The 22,319-nt window shown below is 40.3% G+C and overlaps 1 protein-coding gene across 3 annotated transcripts in view; it reads right to left on the bottom strand.

The window, feature by feature from the left end:
* LOC126412139 (DENN domain-containing protein Crag) overlaps positions 1–22,319 on the bottom strand; it is a 302,966-nt gene that overhangs the window by 32,516 nt on the left and 248,131 nt on the right. For all 3 annotated transcript variants that reach the window (XM_050081588.1, XM_050081589.1, XM_050081590.1), the window contains one exon: positions 4,425–4,567. In XM_050081588.1, the coding sequence (XP_049937545.1) occupies positions 4,425–4,567 (143 nt within the window). The remainder of the gene's footprint in view (positions 1–4,424; positions 4,568–22,319) is intronic.

The raw sequence follows: 22,319 nt of genomic DNA, 5'->3' as shown, positions 1-22,319 counted from the left end.
CTGAATTCCACCGATGTGAACTCTCCCTACAATGTATCCATCATTTTCATAATCCTCCTGGCCTCACCCTTTGCTATTTCCTGTCCTCCACCTACCTACCCCCTTCCCTGTTCCCACTCCAGCAGTACACACAATGTATGCCTTCTATTCTGCCAACACACCAACTAGTCTCTTCCCCTTCTCTACTTCTCTCCTATTCCACTCCCCTAGGAGTCCCAACCCTGCCCTAACACATCCCTACATGCGCTCACAGGCAGTGCAACACTTTCCTCCACCACTACCTTGAAATCTTTCCTCTTCCCTGTGACATGCCTCCTCCTTGGCACCACCACCCACCCCAGATTTCTGCTCATGCCTGACATCTGACACAGTTGCAGTCCACAGTTGGGCTGCAGTGGCTGGAGACAGTGGCATTGTTTGTGTGAGTTGAGCTTAAGTGAATGTATGTCAATTTCCAATGATGGCTTTTGGCAAAAAAATTTAATGTTTAGCAGTCTTTTCATTATGCCTGGCTGTGTCTCAATTCCTCCTCTATGTGGTATGTCCTTCTCATAATGATTCCACCCTGGACTTTTTTGCTTAACAGCTTTTCTTCCATCACACAACCCAGTGCTGTTTTCCTGTGTTGTTATTATCTAACAAATTTTATTATCTCTTGTCCTTTTCTTTCTCTTATTTCCTGTGTTTTACTGTTGCTTTCCAAACTCCACATGCACTGACTTCTGAGCTACACTGTATGAACAGCCTCATCCAAATTCAACATATGGATATGTGACTATGTGGATTGTTGGGGCAGTATCTAATGACCCACACTCTGCACACTGATACAATCATTTCTATGTCTTCCTTCAAAGTTATTACACCCCCTAACTCCCTGTGCCTCATGAACTCGCTGAACCTCATAACAACCCCCCCCCCCCTGCCCCCCCCCTCTCACCCCACCATTCTTCTCGCATATTCCAGCCTGCACATGCTGACCTCACCCAATCCATTTTTCACCTGCTGTCCCTTTCTCCACTCATATACACCTATCAACCTGCATGCTACCGTTATCACCTTTTTATTTTTATGTCAATTTCACACAATGGACCTCGCTCCTTCCATCAGCAGAAATACGGAAAAGTTCCCCTATTTCTAGCCTGACGTACTGTTCCTGAATTGTTGCTTGGCTCATGGAATCCCACCAAATGGCCTGACTGTTAGTTTACCAATCTCCAGCTGCAACCTGTCCTTACACAATGACCTCTGTCTCTTCAGATTCCATCAGTCCATAAGCTTCACCAACCTAGCCCTGCAATACCATGTAAATCAGATCCAAACCTCCTTGTAATATCTGTTTTCCATTCTTACAATTCTCCTGCTCTAGACTCCCAAATTCCTGCTCCCCATTTCTCAGATTGAAATTATAGCCCTCCATAAACTAGACTAGTTTGCACACCACCACCTCAAGAAACTCTCCAATCCACTCAACTCATACTCCCACCTTGGACCACCACTTCTGCAAGAGCCTCTGGAACTCCTCCACATCCTCTTATGCTCAATTTACCCTGTCTCGCAGACGTACTACATTTACCACACCATCAGACTCGCTTCCACCACCAAACAGAATCGAGAAATTAAAGAGACCCATAACAAAGTCATGAACATGTCCTCCAAAAGCCTCAGTCCCCCTTTCCAAAGGCCTTACCTTTTCCCCCCACTACAGAATTCAATCACTCTGGAGGAAGACTTACATCTATTGAAAGGTTTCTGGGAAAGTGCAAGGTATCTGTAAAGGCAATCACATAAAGACACTACTGCAACCAATTCTAGAGTATTGTTCCAGCGTCCAGAGTCCGCATCAAGAAAGCATGACAATAGACATTGAATGAACTCAGAGGTGCACAGCTAGGGTCATAACAGGTTGGTAAAGTTCATGCAAAAGTGTAATAGAAATCCCTGGGAAACTTAAATGGGAATTCTTGAAAGAAAGACAACAATTCACACGAAACCCTGTTATGTAAAGAAGACTGCGCAACTATTATGCTGTGACCATTGGACTATTTTATGTGAAAGGAGTACAGTTTTTTAAATCCGGTGTTCTGCTTGCAGTGCATCATTTCTGAAATTGCAAAAACAGAAGGGAGACTGCACATGCCCCTCAGAGATCGGTAAAAGGTTTTTTACTCTTCTCATTGTATGTCAATGATATGTCATCAGTTCTGTCCTATTGTAAATAGCAAAAGTAAGCTAATGACTTCAGTTAAGTGCAAAACCAAATAGCTTGGAAGGCAGCCATCGATAATGTCAATGTAGACTTGTATGCACTGCATTCCACTTAAAATCCAACTTCTTCTGGTTCATCACTCTATCCTAGTTGGCTTGAAATGTTAGGTATTCTTTTCATCCTTATTTTTAAGCAGGATAAATATAAATTTCTTCCACTAAGCAAAGGGTCTAAGGGTAAAATTAGATAAAAATCTGAAGTAGGCCGAACATACAGCTACAACATGCAAAGAAACATACTACTAAAATATAATTAGCTCTTCCTGAAGCTGAAAAACAAACTTGCAGAAATGGGTGTGCTTCCAGTTGCTAACTACAGTGATACACTACAAAGATTTTCTCAAGAAAGCTCTAAGTGCTTGGACTTGGTGATGGAATGCCTGTGTAATGATGTAGCTATGAGGTTTACCATTTTGATAATATTTTGCAGTTCATGCACAGCAATCCTGGCTGTATGAAGAACAGAGTATAAAGAGACTCTTCTTTACTGTCAGGTTACTTTATTCCACGAACAATTCTTTCTTTCACTCATCATGACACAGTCATCTTCCTTATATAGTGTCCAAAAGCTTCACTGCTTAAAGCCATGAACCATTTCTTCAGTCATCTGAAGCCTCAGTGTATTGCATACCCACCCACACTGCTTTATTTACACTTTGTACATGCTACTTCTATGCAAAAGTTTACCATGCAGATGGTCTGATTGCTTCAACATATAGTGAACAAATCAATGAAAAAAACAGACACTGAGCTGGAGAATGCTTAAGTGGTTAAATACAAACATTCGAATTTTTATTGTGATACTAGAGTTACAAAGCACACTGTCAACAGACTGAGACCAGCTGTCATAGGGAAAAGTCAGTGCAAAAGCCAGAGCTGAACTGCTGGTCTCTGTTGAGGAACTCAACCTGTACTTGTTTATAAAATCAACTATCTGTCCTTAACACCACAGGGTCTTTTCCTTTCTTTACATGTAAGTAGTTACTAATTGTGTACTGTCTCGGTGGGGTTTGGTTATTTGAATCAGAATTGGGAACCGGCAAATTTTTCTAAGAAAACTATAGAAAATTATACAACAAAGAAGAAAAGAAAGCTGTGGTTAAACATTCTGTTGATAACAACATTATTGTAGACAGAGCATTTGATTGGACTGGATGGGAATGGTACAAGAAATCAGCCACACTTTTTATAGAGGAGACGTCCTATTAATCACCAGAGATGACTTAAACAACAGGAAACCTATTCTAAATGGCTCGAAGGCAATTCACTAATATGAGTTCCACTCTTAACCAACAAGTTCCCTGCTCAGTAAATCATCTTTTTACTTTCATTTAAAATAGTCAACATTTGTAAAAGATTTTCTTCACATTTAAAATGTTACACTTCAAGTTCAAACTTGCAATTTTTAACTTCTACATATGTTTCTATGAGGTCTTCCATCTTGATAATACATTGCAATATATGCAAAGCAATCCTGACTTTTCCTTCATCCACCTTCCTTCCCCTTCAACCCCTCTGCCAGAAGATGGAGCCACCGGCTCAGAAAGCTCACACGTTTCCTCTTTTTTTTTTTTTTTTTTTTTTTTTTTTGTGTCACTGTTTGGTGAGTAGCTTTCTTTTATCTATCCTATCACATTATATTTTCAAACACTGATTATATTCATTGATTTACTGAGAACTGAGTTTGATTGGTACTTTTATACTTAGTAATGGAACATGTAACTTTCCATATTGCTGTTGTGGCAATATTTTTTAAGATTCCCTCCTGAACCTCACTAAATAATCTACATCTGTTCACAACAGCTTCCAAGTATATTTCATAGTGAATACATACAAAGATAATTCAACTGTGTCCAACAGAATTTTTTCCCTTTTTGTATTTTTATTTTCCTTACAATTTATTACTGCAGTTGAAATTATTACTGCAACTTTCAGCCCAGGTTTGCTGCTTACATCACATGTTTGAATGTATGTTAAACTTTTGTGCTGCTTAAATACTTCAGTTAACATATACCAAAGTACATTTATCATGTACACATCCTCATGTGGGAGAGACATAAATTGTACAGTAATAAATGAGCACTTTAGATGATAAAATCACTAATAGTAGGGTTTTTCAACAACTCATTATAACTGCTGCATAGGCAGACTCTGCTTACCCAGATAAGAAAGCCGATTCAAGGAAGTTTTACTTCTGTTCACACTTTCTTGACTCTGTGCTGAAGCCATTTTTGGCTGAGACCGATAATCAAGTATGGTAACACTAAGAAATGGAACTGTGGCTTTCCCACAAAACTGGCACCTGCAAAAGGAAAAAAAAAAAAAAAATCTGTAAAGTATATAATTTGTGATAAACATGTGTAACAACACATTTCTATCCTTTATGTAATTCCAAAAATTTTATGAAATAGCGGTAATCGTGAATTGATTGCAGGTCAGTGTGACTTCCTTGAGTAATACCTGATAAAAATGCTACGATCAAGAACTTTTCCTGTAAGTTCGCTAACAAATGCGTAATGAATTATATTTTTATGGTAATGATCATAATGATAGTACCTACAACTATGGCAATGTTGTATTACAAAAAATGTAAAAAAAAGTCCCGCCTGGAATCTGTACCCATGTGCGCAATACAAAATTCTTATCCGTATTTTCATCTGGCTTCAGGACCCAATGTTCTGTTTTGTCGAGCATGGTAGGCAGAACAGAAACTAGCCCCACTGCATTTCATTATGATCTGTATCAGAGTCACATGCTTTGTAATTTACAGCTAAGCCCTTCTCGTTCCACAGGAGATGTAAAAAGGATAGATAACATTGCAAAATGTGAAACTTAAAAAAAAAAAAATATCTGAACAAAACTAAAGAAATGTGGGTGAGATATATATCAACTTAAGAAACAAACAAACTAGGATGAAGCAGTTAATTTGGAACGCATTTAATATGTTTTGTGACATCACATGAGCCACAGCTATTCCATGAACAAGGAACGAGGACTAAGATTTAACAACCCATTGCCAACTAGGTTATTGAGGCCACAATATGCGCTTGAACAAGGCTGGGGAAGGAAATAAGCTGTCTCCTGTGGCCATTTTGGCATTCATCTTCAAGGATTTGGGAAAAAATTGGGGGAAATCTAAATTAGGATGACTGAACAAAGCTCTGAAACTCACTAATTCCAAATAAAAAGATATTAAGTTGTAAAATGAGCCACTAAATATGTAATTCACAGAAAGGAGATTACATAGGCCTGCAATGACAGAATTGCTTATAAAATGATAGGTAATTGTTATAGATTTCTGGATGCTCCATTCAATAAAAATCACAGAAAATTCCATCATCCTCAGTTTCTCATATAACAACTTTTTACATTTATTGTGTACAAAAATGACATAGTATTAACAAGGCTTATTCTTTTGAGTCATCAGTCTTAGGACTAATTCAATGTGGCCTTTCACGGAATTCCTCTGTTGTGTCAACCTTTTCATCTCAGAGTTGCACTTGCACCATATGTTCTCACAATTGATTTTTGATTTATTTCAATCTCTGCCTTCCGATAAAATTTTTCCCTTCTACAGCTCTCTTTATTACCATGGAAGTTATTCCCAGATATTTTAACACATGCCCTATCATCTTGACAGTGTTGTCCTCGCTGATTCTGTGGAGAACTTCCTCATTTCTTATCTTATCAGTCCACCAAATTTTCAACATTCTCCTGTTGTTGTTAATGTTGTTGTTGTTATCGTCTTCAGTCCTGAGACTGATGTGATGCAGCTCTCCATGCTACTCTATCCTGTGCAAGCTTCTTCATCTCCCAGCACCTACTGCAGCCTACATCCTTCTGAATCTGCTTAGTGTATTCATCTCTTGGTCTCCCTCTACGATTTTTACCCTCCATGCTGCCCTCCAATACTAAATTGGTGATCCCTCGATGTCTCAGAGCATGTCCTACCAACCGGTTCCTTCTTCTTGTCAAGTTGTGCCACAAGCTCCTCTTCTCCCCAATTCTATTCAATACCTCCTCATTAGTTATGTGATCTACCCATCTAATCTTCAACATTCTTCTGTAGCACCACATTTCGAAAGCTTCTATTCTCTTCTTGTCTGAACTATTTATCATCCATGTTTCACTTCCATATATGGCTACACTCCATACAAATACTTTCAGAAACAACTTCCTGACATTTAAATCTATACTCGATGTTAACAAATTTTTCTTCTTCAGAAACGCTTTCCTTGCCATTGCCAGTCTGCATTTTATATCCTCTCTACTTCGACCATCATCAGTTATTTTGCTCCCCAAATAGCAAAACTCCTTTACTACTTTAAGTGTGTCATTTCCTAATCTAATTCCCTCAGCATCACCCGACTTAATTCGCTACTTTCCATGATCCTCGTTTTGCTTTTGTTGATGTTCATCTTATATCCTCCTTTTAAGACACTGTCCATTCCATTCAACTGCTCTTCCAAGTCCTTTGCCGTCTCTGACAGAATTACAATGTCATCGGCAAACCTCAACGTTTTTATTTCTTCTCCATGGACTTTAATACCTACTCCGAAATTTTCTTTTGTTTCCTTTACTGCTTGCTCAATATACAGATTGAATAACATTGGGGACAGGCTACAACCCTGTCTCACTCCCTTCCCAACCACTGCTTCCCTTTCATGCCCCTCAACTCTTATAACTGCCATCTGGTTTCTGTACAAATTGTAAATAGCCTTTTGCTCCCTGTATTTTACCCCTGCCACCTTCAGAATTTGAAAGAGAGTATTCCAATCAACATTTTCAAAAGCTTTCTCTAAGTCTACAAATGCTAGAAACGTAGGTTTGCCTTTCCTTAATCTTTCTTCTAAGGTAAGTCGTAGGGTCAGTATTGCCTCATGTGTTCCAACATTTCTACGGAATCCAAACTGATCTTCCCCGAGGTCGGCTTCTATCAGTTTTTCCATTCGTCTGTAAAAGAATTTGCATTAGTATTTTGCAGCTGTGACTTATTAAACTGGTAGTTCAGTAATTTTCACATCTGTCAACACCTGCTTTCTTTGGGATTGGAATTATCAAATTCTTCTTGAAGTCTGAGGGTATTTCGCCTGTCTCATACATTTTGCTCACCAGATGGTAGAGTCTTGTCAGCACTGGGTCTCCCAAGGCTGTCAGTAGTTCTAATGGAATGTTGTCTACTCCTGGGGCCTTGTTTCGACTCAGGTCTTTCAGTGCTCTGTCAAACTCTTCACACAGTATCGTATCTCCCATTTCATCTTCATCTACATCCTCTTCCATTTCCATAATATTGTCCTCAAGTACATCACCCTCGTATAGACCCTCTATATACTCTTTCCACCTTTCTGCTTTCCCTTCTTTGCTTAGAACTGGGTTTCCATCAAAGCTCTTGATATTCATGCAAGTGGTTCTCCTTTCTCCAAAGATCTCTTTAATTTTCCTGTAGGCAGTATCTATCTTACCCCTAGTGAGATAACCCTCTACATCCTTACATTTGTCCTCTAGCCATGCCTGCTTAGCCATTTTGCACTGCCTGTCGATATAATTTTTGAGACGTTTGTATTCCTTTTTGCCTGCTTCATTTACTGCATTTTAATATATTCTCCTTTCATCAATTAAATTCAATATTTCTTCCGTCACCCAAGGGTTTCTACTACCCCTCGTCTTTTTACCTACTTGATCCTCTGTTGCCTTCACTACTTTATCCCTTAGAGCTACCCATTCTTCTTCTACTGTATTTCTTTCCCCCATTCCTGTCAATTGTTCCCTTATGCTCTCCCTGTACAACCTCTGGTTCTTTCAGTTTATCCAGGTCCCATCTCCTTAAATTTCCACCTTTTTGCAGTTTCTTCAGTTTTAATCTACAGCTCATAACAAATAGATTGTGGTCAGAGTCCACATCTGCCCCTGGAAATGTCTTACAATTTAAAATCTGGTTCCTAAATCTCTGTCTTACCATTATATAATCTATCTGAAACCTGTCAGTACCTCCAGGCTTCTTCCATGTATACAACCTTCTTTCATGATTCTGAAACCAAGTGTTAGCTATGATTAAGTTATGCTCTGTGCAAAATTCTACCAGGCGGCTTCCTCTTTAATTTCTTAGTCCCAATCCATATTCACCTACTATGTTTCCTTCTCTCCTCTCCCTTTTCCTATTGTCGAATTCCAGTCACCCATGACTATTAAATTTTTGTCTTCCTTTGCTACCTGAATAATTTCTTTTTTCTCATCATACATTTCATCAATTTCTTCATCATCTGCAGAGCTAGTGGGCATATAAACTTGTACTACTGTGGTAAGCATGGGCTTCGTGTCTATCTTGGCCACAATAATGCGTTCACTATGCTGTTTGTAGTAGCTTACCCGTACTCCTATTTTTTTATTCATTATTAAACCTACTCCTGCATTACCCCTATTTCATTTTGTATTTATACCCCTGTATTCACCTGACCAAAAGCCTTGTTCCTCCTGCCACCGAACTTCACTAATTCCCACTATATCTAACTTTAACCTATCCATTTCCCTTTTTAAATTTTCTAACCTACCTGCCCGATTAAGGGATCTGACATTCCATGCTCCGATCCGTAGAACACCAGTTTTATTTCTACTGATAACAATGTCCTCTTGAGTAGTCCCAGCCCGGAGATCTGAATGGGGGACTACTTTATCTCTGGAATATTTTACCCAAGAGGACGCCATCATCATTTATTCATACAGTAAAGCTGCATGCCCTCGGGAAAAATTACGGCTGTAGTTTCCCCTTGCTTTCAGCCGTTCGCAGTACCAGAACAGCAAGGCCATTTTGGTTAGTGTGACAAGGCCAAATCAGTCAATTATCCAGACTGTTGCCCCCTGCAACTACTGAAAAGGCTGCTGCCCCTCTTCAGGAACCACATGTTTGTCTGGCCTCTCAACAGATACCCCTCCATTGTGGTTGCACCTACGGTACGGCCATCTGTATCGCTGAGGCACGCAAGCCTCCCCACCAACGGCAAGGTCCATGGTTCATGGGGGGCCATTCTCCTATTGCACCAAATCTCAAATCCTTTCTTCTCTTCTCTTCCAGCTTTCCCAGTCCATGATGCACTATCATGCAACACTGGGCTCCATATATACATTTTCAGAAATTTCTTCCTCAAATTAAGACTGATATTTGATACTAGTCGACTCCTCTTGGCCAGGAATGCTCTCTTTGCCTATGACAATCTGCTTTTTATGTTCTCTTTGCTTCATGTGACATGTGTTATTTTGCTTCCAAGGTAGTAGAATTCCTTAACTCCATCAAGTTTGTGCTCCACAATTTTTGATGTTACATTAATTGCAGGTTTCATTTCTGCTACACGTCATTATTTTCATCTTTCATGGTTTACCCCCAATCCACATTCCGCGCTCATTACACTGCTCATTCCATTCACCATATTCTGTAATTCTTCTTCACCTTCACTGATGGTAACAATGTTATCAGTGAATCTTATCATTGACATCCTTTCAGCCTGAATTTTAACACCACCCTTAAACCTTTCTTTCTTTCAATTACTACTTCTTTGTTGTACAGATTGAACAGTAGGGGCAAAGACTGCATCCCTATCTTACAGCCTTTTTAAGCTGAGCACTTTATTGCTGTACATATTGTATATTATCCATCTTTCGCTATAGCTTACTCCTATTTTTCTCAGAATTTCAAACATCTTGCACCATTTCACATGGCAGAAAATTTTTTCCAGAGTCAGTTTGTTGTTAATTCTTATGAGAAGAGCCCTGTCACTCTGCCTTGTGTTCCTATTCCTAACAAATCTTGTTCCCATTACATCATTTTTTGTTGCTGTTGATATTATATTATATTTGTCTGAGTGGAAATCCTATTTTCCTTTCCAGATTTTTCTAGCTTTCCTACTAGGTTCACACTTCTGACATTCCATGTTCCAACTCTTAGAATGTTTCCGCTTTGTTGGTTATTCCATCTTTTCTCATTGGCACCTCTCCCTGGGCAGTCCTCTCTCAGCGATTTGAATGGGGGCTCATCTGGATTCTTGTGACAATGGAGAGGTCACCTTAACACATTTTCAAATAGAGGTCACATGTCTGTGATACACACATTGTGTCTTTAACGCAATGGTTTCCACTGCATTCTGCATCCTCAATGCTGTTGATCATTGCTGATTCTTCCAACTTTTAGGGACAATTTTCCACACTAAGGGCAAGATAGTGCCCTGAACTTCCATTCGCTCCTCCATCCCCTTTGACAAGTTTGCTGGCAGAACGAGGGTGACTTATTATATCGAAGTCTTCAGCTCTCATTGCCGATGATTTTTATCCACACTTTAGGCACTTGGTGGATGAAAATTTTGGATGTATTGGTAATCAGGCAATGATGCTTAACCCTACAGCACAGATCTCACAATATATATACATTGCCTTATTAATAATGACACTAGATCAGAAATAATGTGGCTTCAACACCAATTCTTAACAATCATTAAAAACAAAATTAATTTCATTTGTGATCTTTGGTGCATCACATTTTATTATGCAACAACTCTTAACATAATTTAGATCCACAGTAATTTTTATAAATTTTAATTATTTTTACTTCTTTCTAACTACCAAATAATGGTTATGGTGTACAGGGTGTACATAAAGTCCGGGAACACTTTCAATTATTTATTGCAGAAGAATCAAACATTGTACTGATATCATACAAATGTCATTTTGAAGAGAAGCCCTGAAAGTTTTTTTTTCACATATACCGCCACAGTATAGTTTGGTGATTTGCTGATAGTCAGCACTAGTTGCAAACATGGTGAGTTCAGGTGCGAGAGCACTGTCAGTGGATTTTCCTACTTGGACATGTTGCTGCTGCCTCAAATGCAATTGGACTCTCCTTTCATCGTCCAGCAGGATGGGGCTCCACCCCATTTTGATCCTGAAGCTTGTGGGTATTAGAGCTCGGAGCTCCCGCATTGATGCATCGGCCGTGCTACAAAAGGGGACAGCTGTTTCATGAAATGGCCTCCCCGATCACCAGATCTCACTCCGTGTGACTTTTATCTGTGGGGCCACATGAAAGATCTGGCGTATGTACCACCTCTACCACGTGATGTAGCAGAGCTCTGGGAGAGAATCGAAGGAAATTGACGGAGATCCGAAATGTGAAATAATTTGGGTGAAGGTCACGGTTAAAGCAGGCTCAGACATGGTAATTAGATGTCTCTATAGGCCCCCTGGCTCAGCAGCTGTTGTGGCTGAGCACCTGAAGGATAATTTAGAAAATATTTTGAGTAGATTTCCCCACCATGCTATAGTTCTGGGTGGAGATTTTAATTTGCCACATATAGACTGGGAGACTCAAACGTTCATAACGGGTGGCAGGGACAAAGAATCCAGTGAAATTTTTTCAAGCGCTTTATCTGAAAATTATCTTGAGCAGTCAAACAGAGAACCGACTCATGGCGATAACATATTAGACCTTCTGGTGACAAACAGACCTGAACTATTTGAAACAGTTAACGCAGAACAGGGAATCAGCGATCATAAAGTGGTTACTGCATCGATGATTTCAGCCGTAAATAGAAATATTAAAAAAGATAGGAAGATTTTTCTGTTTAGCAAAAGTGACAAAAAGCAGATTACAGAGTACCTGACGGCTCAACACAAAAGTTTTGTCTCAAGTACAGATAGTGCTGAGGATCAGTGGACAAAGTTCAGAACCATCGTACAATATGCGTTAGATGAGTATGTGCCAAGCAAGAACATAAGAGATGGAAAAGAGCCACCATGGTACAACAACCGAGTTAGAAAACTGCTGCAGAAGCAAAGGGAACTTCACAGCAAACAGAAACATAGCCACAGACTTGCAGACAAACAAAAATTACGCGAAGCGAAATGTAGTGTGAGGAGGGCTATGCGAGAGGTGTTCAATGAATTCGAACGTAAAGTTCTATGCACTGACTTGGCAGAAAATCCTAAGAAATTTTGGTCTTATGTCAAAGCATTAGGTGGGTCAAAACAAAATGTCCAGACACTCTGTGACCAAAATGGTACTGAAACAGAGGATGACAGACTAAAGGACGAAATATTAAATGTCTTTTTCCAAAGCTGTTTAACAGAGGAAAACTGCACTGTAGTTCCTTCTCTAGATTGTCGCACAGATGACAAAATGGTAGATATCGAAACAGACAACAGAGGGATAGAGAAACAATTAAAATCGCTGAAAAGAGGAAAGGCCGCAGGACCTGATGGGATACCAGTTCAATTTAACAAAGAGTACGTGAAGGAACTTGCCCCCCCTTGTTGCAGCGGTGTACCGTAGGTCTCTAGTAGCGTTCCAAAGGATTCGAAAAGGGCACAGGTTATCCCTGTTTTCAAGAAGGGATGTCAAACAGATGTGCAGAACTATAGACCTATATCTCTAACATCGATCAGTTGTAGAATTTTGGAACACGTATTATGTTAGAGTATAATGACTTTTCTGGAGACTAGAAATCTATTCTGTAGGAATCAGCATGGGTTTCGAAAAAGACGGTCGTGTGAAACCCAGCTCGCGCTATTCGCCCACGAGATTCAGAGGGCCATAGACATGGGTTCCCAGGTAGATGCCGTGTTTCTTGACTTCTGTAAGGCGTTCAATAGAGTTCCCAACAGTCGTTTAATGAACAAATTAAGAGCATATGGACTATCAGACCAATTGTGTGATTGGATTGAAGAGTTCCTAGATAACAGAATGCACCATGTCATTCTCAATGGAGAGAAGTCTTCCGAAGTACGAGTGATTTCAGGTGTGCCGCAGGGGAGTGTCGTAGGACCGTTGCTATTCACAATATACATAAATGACCTTGTGGATGACATCGGAAGTTCACTGAGGCTTTTTCCGGATGATGCTGTGGTATATCGAGAGTTTGTAACATTGGAAAATTGTACTGAAATGCAGGAGGATCTGCAGCAAATTGACGCATGGTGCACGGAATGGCAATTGAATCTCAATGTAGACAAGTGTAATGTGCTGCGAATACATAGAAAGATAGATCCCTTATCATTTAGCTACAATATAGCAGGTCAGCAACAGGAAGCAGTTAATTCCATAAATTATCTGGGAGTATGCATTAGGAGTGATTTAAAATGGAATGATCGTATAAAGTTGATCGTTGGTAAAGCAGATGCCAGACTGAGATTCACTGGAAGAATCCTAAGGAAATGCAATCCGAAAACAAAAGAAGTAGGTTACAGTACGCTTGTTCGCCCACTGCTTGAATACTGCTCAGCAGTGTGAGATCCATACCAGATAGGGTTGATAGAAGAGGTAGAGAAGATCCAACGAAGAGCAGTGTGCTTCGTTACAGGATCATTTAGTAATCGCGAAAGATGATAGATAAACTCCAGTGGAAGACTCTGCAGGAGAGACGCTCAGTAGCTCGGTACGGGCTTTTGTTGAAGTTTCGAGAACATACCTTCACCGAAGAGTCAAGCAGTATATTGCTCCCACCTATGTATAGTTCACGAAGACACCATGAGGATAAAATCAGAGAGATTAGAGGCCACACAGAAGCATACCGACAATCCTTCTTTCCATGAACAATATGAGACTGGAATAGAAGGGAGAACCGATAGAGGTACTCAAGGTACCCTCCGCCACACACCATCAGGTGGCTTGCGGAGTATGGATATAGATGTAGATGTAGAAGTGACTGCCACAGTCGACGATGCCATGCTGGGACGGGTATGGCAAGAATATGATTACCGAATTGACATCTACCGGGTCACTCACAGTTCGCATATCGAATGTTTTTAAAAAATACTTTGAGAGTTTCTCTTCAAAATGCAATATGTATGACATCTATATAATGTTTAGTTCTTGTGCAATAAATAATTGAAAGTGTTTGCAGACTTTATGTACACCCTCTACTTTGAAACAATATGATGATTGCTGCATCACAACAAATTGTTTCTGCATTGTCTGGAATACAGAAAACTCTACTTCTTTTTTGTTACACACTGTGACAGCAAGAATAAAGCACTCAGGGAAGTTGAACTGCTGAATATGATATCTGGTGAACGGAAATCCTATTCATACCAGTTTAAAATATTAAATGGGAACCAGTTTCCTGGCATCCTGCAAAACTTTCTTCAAGAAAGTGTTTTTTGTTTAATATTGCTGCCATGTTCTGTCAAGCACTCATGAAAAATTCATTTAATACATGAGTAATACGGGAGAGCAGAGAGGTACAGAAGAGGAAAAGACTTGTAGGAACGTTGGTGGGATAAAAGGCATGTGTACAGCTGGAGTGAGAACATGGCACAGGATAGGTGGGTGGAGGATAGGGATTAGTGAAGGTTGAGGCCAGGGGAGTTACGGAATTCAAAAATGCTGGTGTTGGCAGGAAGAATCCAAAAGGCATAGGCTGAGAAGCAGTGATTAAAGTGAAGCACATCATGATGGACAGTACATTCAGCAACAGGGTGGTCTGACCATTTCTTACCCACAGTCTGGCAGTGGCCATTCAAGCAGACAGACAGCTTGTTAGTTGCCATGTCCACACAGAAAGTGGAACAGTAGATGAAGCTTATTGTTTAGATCACATGATGCTTTCACAGACAGCCCCACTTTTGATGGTAGAAGATGCTTGTGACACGACTGGAGTAGGTTGTAGTGGGGCGGATTTATGGGGCACGCTTTTTCATCAAAGTCATCTTCGGGATATGAACCATAAGGCAAGGGGTTTGGTGTAGGGATGGACAAAAGTATTGCTTAGGCTTGGTGGGCAGCAGAACAACACTATAAGAGGGGTGGGGAGAATAGAAGGGAGGATATTCCTTACTTCACGACATGGCGAGAGGTAGTTGAAACCCTGGCAAAGATTGTAATCAAGTTTCTCCAGTTCTGGGTTGTACTGGGTCATGAGAGGAATGCTCCTTTGTGGCCAGACAGTGGATACTGAAGAGATAGGCATGGGAGAACTGTTTCCGAACAAGATTGGGAGGGTAATTTCAGTGAGTGAAGGCCTTCATGAGACTCTTTATCGTATCTGGAGAGGGCTACAATTTAAGCTGTCAAATTGGAAGTATAGTTGGAGGGGGGTAGGTTCGCTGTGGAGGAGGTAATGATGTAAGGTGGCTTGTTGGGTTGAGGAGAGCCAAATAAAGCAAATTTGATGGGGAAAGTGTTGAGGTTCTGGAGGAATGTGGATAGGGTGTCCTCATCCTCAGTAGATTACAAAGATGCCATCAGTGAACTGGATGGAGACAAGAGGCTTGGGATTATGGGAAGTTAGGAAGGATTCCTCTAGATGGCCCATGAAAAGGTTGGCATAGAGTGGTGCCATTTGGGTGCTCATTGCTGTACCATGGATTTGTTTGTACGCAATGATTTCAAACAAGAAGCAATTGTGGATAAGGATATAGCTGGTGATGGTGACCAAGAAGAAGGTTGTATGTTTGGGGTCAGTCAGGCATTGGGAAAAATAGTGTTCGATAGTAGCAAGCCCATGGGCATTGAGGATGTTAGTGTAGAGCAGGAGTTTCGAAGTTTTTCCCTGATGGAACACTGAGAATCCTGGTACTTTGTTTGTTTACAAGGTTAACAAAATTTTAAAGAATGAGAAAAATTTGTTATATTCAGTGATTACATCAATTTCAAATCATAACTAAACGCAAATCATCACAAATGTTTTTGAAAAAATGATGATAAACTGCCGTATTATTGTTTTTTGCGGAGCACTTTACTTCCTGTGGAACAGCAGTGTTCCACAGAACACAGTTTGGTAAACCCCGCTGTACAGGAAGGTGGCATCAACAGTGACAAAGAGGGTACTGGATGCCAAAGGAACAGAACTGTGGAGTCAGTTTCCTCATTCTTTTATATAGGATGGCAGGTTACAGTTAAAAGGCTTAAAGTGTTGGTTCACCAGAGCATATCGTATTTACTCGAATCTAAGCCGCACTCGAATCTAAGCCGCACCTGAAAAATGAGACTCGAAATAAAGGAAAAAAAAAATTCACGAATCTAAGTCGCACCTGAAATTTGAGTCTCGAAATTCAAGGGGAGAGAAAAGTTTTAGGCTGCACCTCCAAATCGAAACAAAGTTGGTCCATTGTAGTATGAGACACAATTTAGGTCGAATGAATGACGATACAGCTACAGTAGTTTGGTTCGAGTCGTGAGCTAAGCAGGTAAGCTTTACCACGTAGCCATTGCTATGTGTCAGGTGCTCCGTCCGTATTTATACGGGTACCCTTCATTTTACACGTGCTTCGTCTGGTTTGAATCGATTGCTTATTTTGCTTTGATCTGATAAGTGCCGTTTTCTTTGTTATAGGTGTTTACGTCACTCTAAGCTGAAAATGCATTACTGTACTGTGTCATGCATTGTTTGTCGCATTCTGATACTGCATGTTTACTGCCTGTCGCCGCTTGCGGCATGGCTTGCTTTTGTGCGCGCTACCGCCGCGTACAATTTTTTTTTAAAATAAAGAGAGAGAGGAATCATCTCATTAGCGAAACAATGGCAAGAGACTGCTATTTTTTGTTACTTACACTGCTGCTTTCTTTGATAATGATCAACAAGAACCAAATAATAGACTGCGTATGATACAACATGTTCTGAACGAGAGTTAGGCGAAAATTTTTCTCTGTTTGAAAATCTTTGTGGACGCTTCTTTAGTACATCAAATTCTGCACAGAAATTAGAGTCATCTTAGATTTTAAAATCTAGTCAGTTGCTGTGCTTCATTTCTGGCTGTATCACTATTAGGCATAAGAATAATACGAATATAAACGTGACACGATACGTATATTCTTCCGCATTTGCTGTTGTCTCACTCTAGTTTCGTAGTTTATTAGGCAGACAGGATTTAAAGGAGATAGCAGCAAACACGAGCGCTACATATATTCGGCGCCAGAAGTTAGTTGTGGCGGCACCTACCAACATTTTACAGAACTTCCGCATGCTTTGCACTCGATTCTAAGCCGCAGGCGGTTTTTTGGATTACAAAAACCGGAAAAAAAGTGCGGCTTAGATTCGAGTAAATACGGTAGGGTCTCTCTGTGGGGGCACAGTCATCAGGCACAATGAGGTGTCCTGGATTGGTGGATTTAAGGATGTTAGGAGAAGCACGTAGAAGGTAGGAGTGTGGGGAATGGTGAGGGTGAGTAGTGAAATATATACTCTGGAGAGCCATTCTGGGATGGGTCTAGGGGTCTGAGGAGGGACTGAAGGTCCTGCTGGATTTCTTGGAAGGGCTCACTGTGACAGGGTTTGTGGGTGGATGAATCTGACAGCTGGAGGAGTCACATTGCCAGGTAATCCTTGCGATTCATAACCACAGTGGTGGAGACTTTGTCGGTATGTAGGATTATAAGGTCTGGATCAGCTTTTAGGTGATGGATTGTGGTTATTTCCATGGATGTAAGGTTAGTTTTTACATTGCGGGATTTGGGTGCTGATGGTGAGGTATGGCTCAAGGTTAGGAAATTCTGGAAAGTTGATAAGTGCTGATTCGGAGACAGTGGGGGTGGATGACAGTTGGGTGGAGGAGTAAACCGAGTCAGGCAGGGTTCAATGGTGGTTTTAGGTTGGGTCTGATTAGCAAGGTTGGTGGTGAAAAAGTGTTTCCACTGTTGAGGGAGAAGGTCTTTGAAAATCCTAGCATTATTGAATTTATGAATTGGGACTGAAGCTTTTTGAGGCTTGTGTTTCAGGTCTGTTTAGCTCCTGGGTTCCGCATAGTGGTGGGAATGAGTTTCTGAGGGTGTGCTATGTTCTTGGTCTGTGAGGCAGGGTTTGGTGGTTATGAGGGGATAAGGAAGGTTTGATGGAGCATCTTATACCTGTAGAGACGGTAAACAGCAGTAGTCAAATGTGGGAGTAGGTGGTGAACAGGTTGGAGAGTTTATCAGGTGGTGTCGTGCATGCTGACTAGTTTCTAGATTCAAAGAGTTTCACTCTTTTGGCACTGGAGAATTTTACAGATGCATAGGAGATAATGCAGGGAGATTTGAGCATGATTTTATGGATGCATAGGAGGTTTTACAAGGAGATTTGGGCTGATTTATAAGGTTTTGCAAGACCAGGTAGGTGAAGGCTATGGACTAATGGAATTTGGACAGACAAGAGGCCACTGTAGAAGGAAGGGTTGCAACTGGAGATGTGTAATCTGATGGTCAGATCATTTGGGTTGATTCCATGAGCAACAACACAAACAGTATGTGAGACTGCATTATAGTTAGGGATATGGGATATTCCCCCCCCCCCCCCCCCCCCAATCCACCCCCATGAACCACGGACCTTGTCGTCGGTGGGGAAGCTTGCATGCCTCAGCGGTACAGACAGCCGTACCATAGGTGCAATCACAATGGAAGTGTATCTATTGAGAGACCAGACAAACGTGTGGTTCCTGAAGAGGGGCACCAGCCTTTTCAGTAGTTGCAGGGGTAACAGTCTGGATGAATGATCTGGCCTTGTAACATTAACCAAAATGCCCTTGCTGTGCTGGTACTGCGAACTGATGAAAGTAAGGAGAAATTACAGCTGTAGTTAACCTAGGTTGACACTCTAGTTGGCAGAAAGGACACTCAACAATGAGACACTTAAAGTAATAGATGAGTTTTGTTATTTGGGGAGCAAAATAACTCATGATGGTTGAAGTAGGGAGGATATAAAATGTAGACTGGCAATGACAAGAAAAGCGTTTCTAAAGAAGAGAAATTTTTTAACATAGAGTATGGATTTAAGTGTTTGGAAGTTTTTTCTGAAAGTATTTGTATGGATGTGAAATGCGGACGATAAATAGTTTAGACAAGAAGAGAATAGAAGCTTTCGAAATGTGGTGCTACAGAAGAATGTTGAAGATTAGATGGGTAGATTATGTAACTAATGAGGAGGTACTGAACAGAATTAAAGAAAAGAGGAATTTCTGGCACAACTTGTCTAGAAGAAATGATTGGTTGGTAGGACATGTACTGAGGCATCATAGGTAATGAGGAGGTACTGAACAGAACTGAAGAAAAGAGGAATTTGTGGCACAACTTGTCTAGAAGATATGATTGGTTGGTAGGACATGTTCTGAGGCATCACAGGATCACCAATTTAGTACTGGACGGCAGCATGGAGGTTGAAAATTGTAGAGGGAGACCAAGAGATGAATACACTGAGCAGACTCAGAAGGATGTAGGGTGCAATAGTTACTTAGAAATGAAGAAGCTTGCAAAGGATAGAGTAGCATGGAGAGCTGCATCAAACGAGTCTCTGGAATGAAGACCACAACAACATCAACAACAACAACATGGGAAATTTTCAAACCCCCCCCTCCAGCACAGCCTTCAGACATTGCACCTAGCAGCACTATCCTGCCTCTAACAAGTCCCTACACATTCTCAGAGGGAGTATAAACACCTGCCCCAAATCCTACCCTGCTGCCCCTTCCTCTCCTACCCCATGCTATCTCCTTACCTGCACCACCCATCCCGGCAGACTGCTTCATGTCAGAGACAGTCACAGTCCAGTCAGGCTCCAGTGCCCAAAGGCGATGACCGTGTGGGTCTCAGTTGTGCTCGTGCAAATTTGGGTGTGGTTTCTATTTCGGAAGAAGGACTTCATCCAAAAACTTATTTTAATAGTCTTTGTTTTGTTTCTTTAAGCTACAACAAATGATACCACATCGTGTTTTTTTCTTGGTCTGGTACTTATGGCACAAGCAATACTGCTCGTATCTACCCAAGTTCTCCTTGATGTACATTGCATACTGCAATATATATACATAGAGATGTCAGAGTCATAATCTTTAGTTTTCTGTAGCTAAGTCGATAAGTTCTGAGTGCCATGCTGCATATTATCCTCATTGTCTTTTTTTGTAATTTAAAAGCATTTGTCATGTTCTTTTGGTGGCCGCACAGAATGGTACCATATGCTATATGACTATATATTAAAGCATTATTGACAATTTTCAGCACTGGAATACTAACAGAAAGACGTTGTTTTCTAAGTGCAAATGATCTTTTCTACTTTTGCATAACACTTTTTTTGCAATCATCCTGTGATACTTTGGAATCAATTGTTATCTGAATGTTACGATTTCATGTAATATGTAGTTCTTGTGCTTTACCTTGATTGATTCAAGGGGAGTCTGCATTACACCACACTTCAACATTATTGGCAGTCTGATCTATTTCATATTTTACCATCTCTGTTGTCTCAGTATTATACAGGCAGATGGATTATTGCCAAATAAATAAATAAATGCATTATATGGTCCCACATTATGTTATATGGCCAGTCATTAATATAAATAATAAATATAACTGGGCACAGTATTGAACCTTGAGGGGTGTTCTTATGCACTTGTACACCATTAACAAAAATTTCCTGCATTCTGCTACTTGAATAAGATAATATAACAGTTTTTTCTGTAAAGCTGTAGAACTGCAGTTTATTTAATATCATCTCTTGGCTAGTGTAAAAGCTTTTGACAAATCAAAAAGTCTGCTTTTCAGTATCTATCAGTAGAAGTATTGAAATGTGTCGCATTCAGATTGCTACATCATGTCTGTTTATCCCTTTTGATGTTACACTCATTATTAACTACCTTCCACCTGGCCTGTGTCTTGTTTTCAGATGTGAGTTTTTTTTCCATCATTGTTTTTTACATGCTGTTTCTCTTAACGCCAGGCAAAATCCCCTCCCCCCCCCTCCCCCCAACCCCCCCCCCTTTTTTTTTTTTTTTTTTTTTTTTTTTTTTTTACGTTAGAGCCTGCTCTTCTATACCAATTACAGTACTGATCACTTATGTTCTTAGTCCTCAGCATCTTTTCGTCTTACATCTGTATGCTGTCAGTATACCTGCAACCAGCTACCATCACATAAATGAAACTTAAACATATTCGGGATCCACTTATTTACTGTAAACACCTTTTCCCCAGGCAAATAAAAGAGTTTTACCTTTCTTGTAATATTACTTCTCAGAACTGACACCCAGTATCAAAGTATTTCTTCATAAATATGTTTTAGCTTACATAACTTAATTTGATTCATGTTTTTTTTAATCTATGTTTCGTTATTTTACAATCATATATGACTCCTGATATAAGTCTAACAATAATGTGGAAAGCACAGTGGCGCGGGAGGGGGTAGAGTTGAATTATGTATAGCCTATAAGTAATAATTTGTAAATCACATAGAAATGTGGAATATAGCACTATAGAATAATGCTGAAGATTAAATGGGTGGATCAAATGTTAAGGAGATGGTACTGAACCAAACCGGGAAAAAAAAGAAATTTGCAGGAGAACATAACTAAAGGAAATGACTAGTTGATAGGACGCGTCCAGAGGCATCAATGATTCGTAAATTTGGTTGTGTGTGTGTGTGTGTGTGTGTGTGTGTGAGAGAGAGAGAGAGAGAGAGAGAGAGAGAGAGAGAGAGAGAGAGAGAGAGAGAGGGGGGGGGGGGGGGGCGTAAAAATCGTTGAGGGATACCAAGGTTTGAATACAATAATCAGTTTCAAATGGATGTTTGTTTGCAGTAGTTATGCAGATAGGCAGAGATTTGCACAGGATGGAACGGCGTGGAATGCTTCACAAACATGTCTTCAGACTACTAAAGGCAAAACAACAACAACAACAACACAGAGATCAGCCAGATGGCAGTCAAATGGAGAAAGTGTTCCAAAAGAAGCTTTGAGGTGAAAGTGGAAATAAATTTAAAAACCTGCAACCTGCAAGGACACACACAAAATATGATCCTTATTTTCTGTCTAAAAGCAATACACATATTTATTTTAGTTTAATTTTTAGGAAAATATATTCAGTCATTATGAACAAAAGTATTTTCTCAAATTTGTGAGTGCTAGAGAAGAACCACTGATATATTTGAACTCAGCACTACAATGATATGATATTTTAAAAATTATTTTCAGTTATTCATCTCCCATAAGTCCAACCCCTCGTCCAAGTCGTGGGAGATGGGCAACGGCACAAAGTAGGGGACTGCCTATAGGGGCGATGTACAGCGGGGACTTCGTGTGCCCCAGGACCGCTACGGTAGCTGGGAAGGCCCTATGGGAAC

This window comes from Schistocerca serialis, chromosome 7 (assembly GCF_023864345.2).
Source record: "Schistocerca serialis cubense isolate TAMUIC-IGC-003099 chromosome 7, iqSchSeri2.2, whole genome shotgun sequence".
Lineage (NCBI taxonomy): Eukaryota > Metazoa > Arthropoda > Insecta > Orthoptera > Acrididae > Schistocerca > Schistocerca serialis.
The sequence above is the reverse complement of the archived record's forward strand: the minus strand, read 5'-3'. Positions and strand labels throughout refer to the sequence as shown.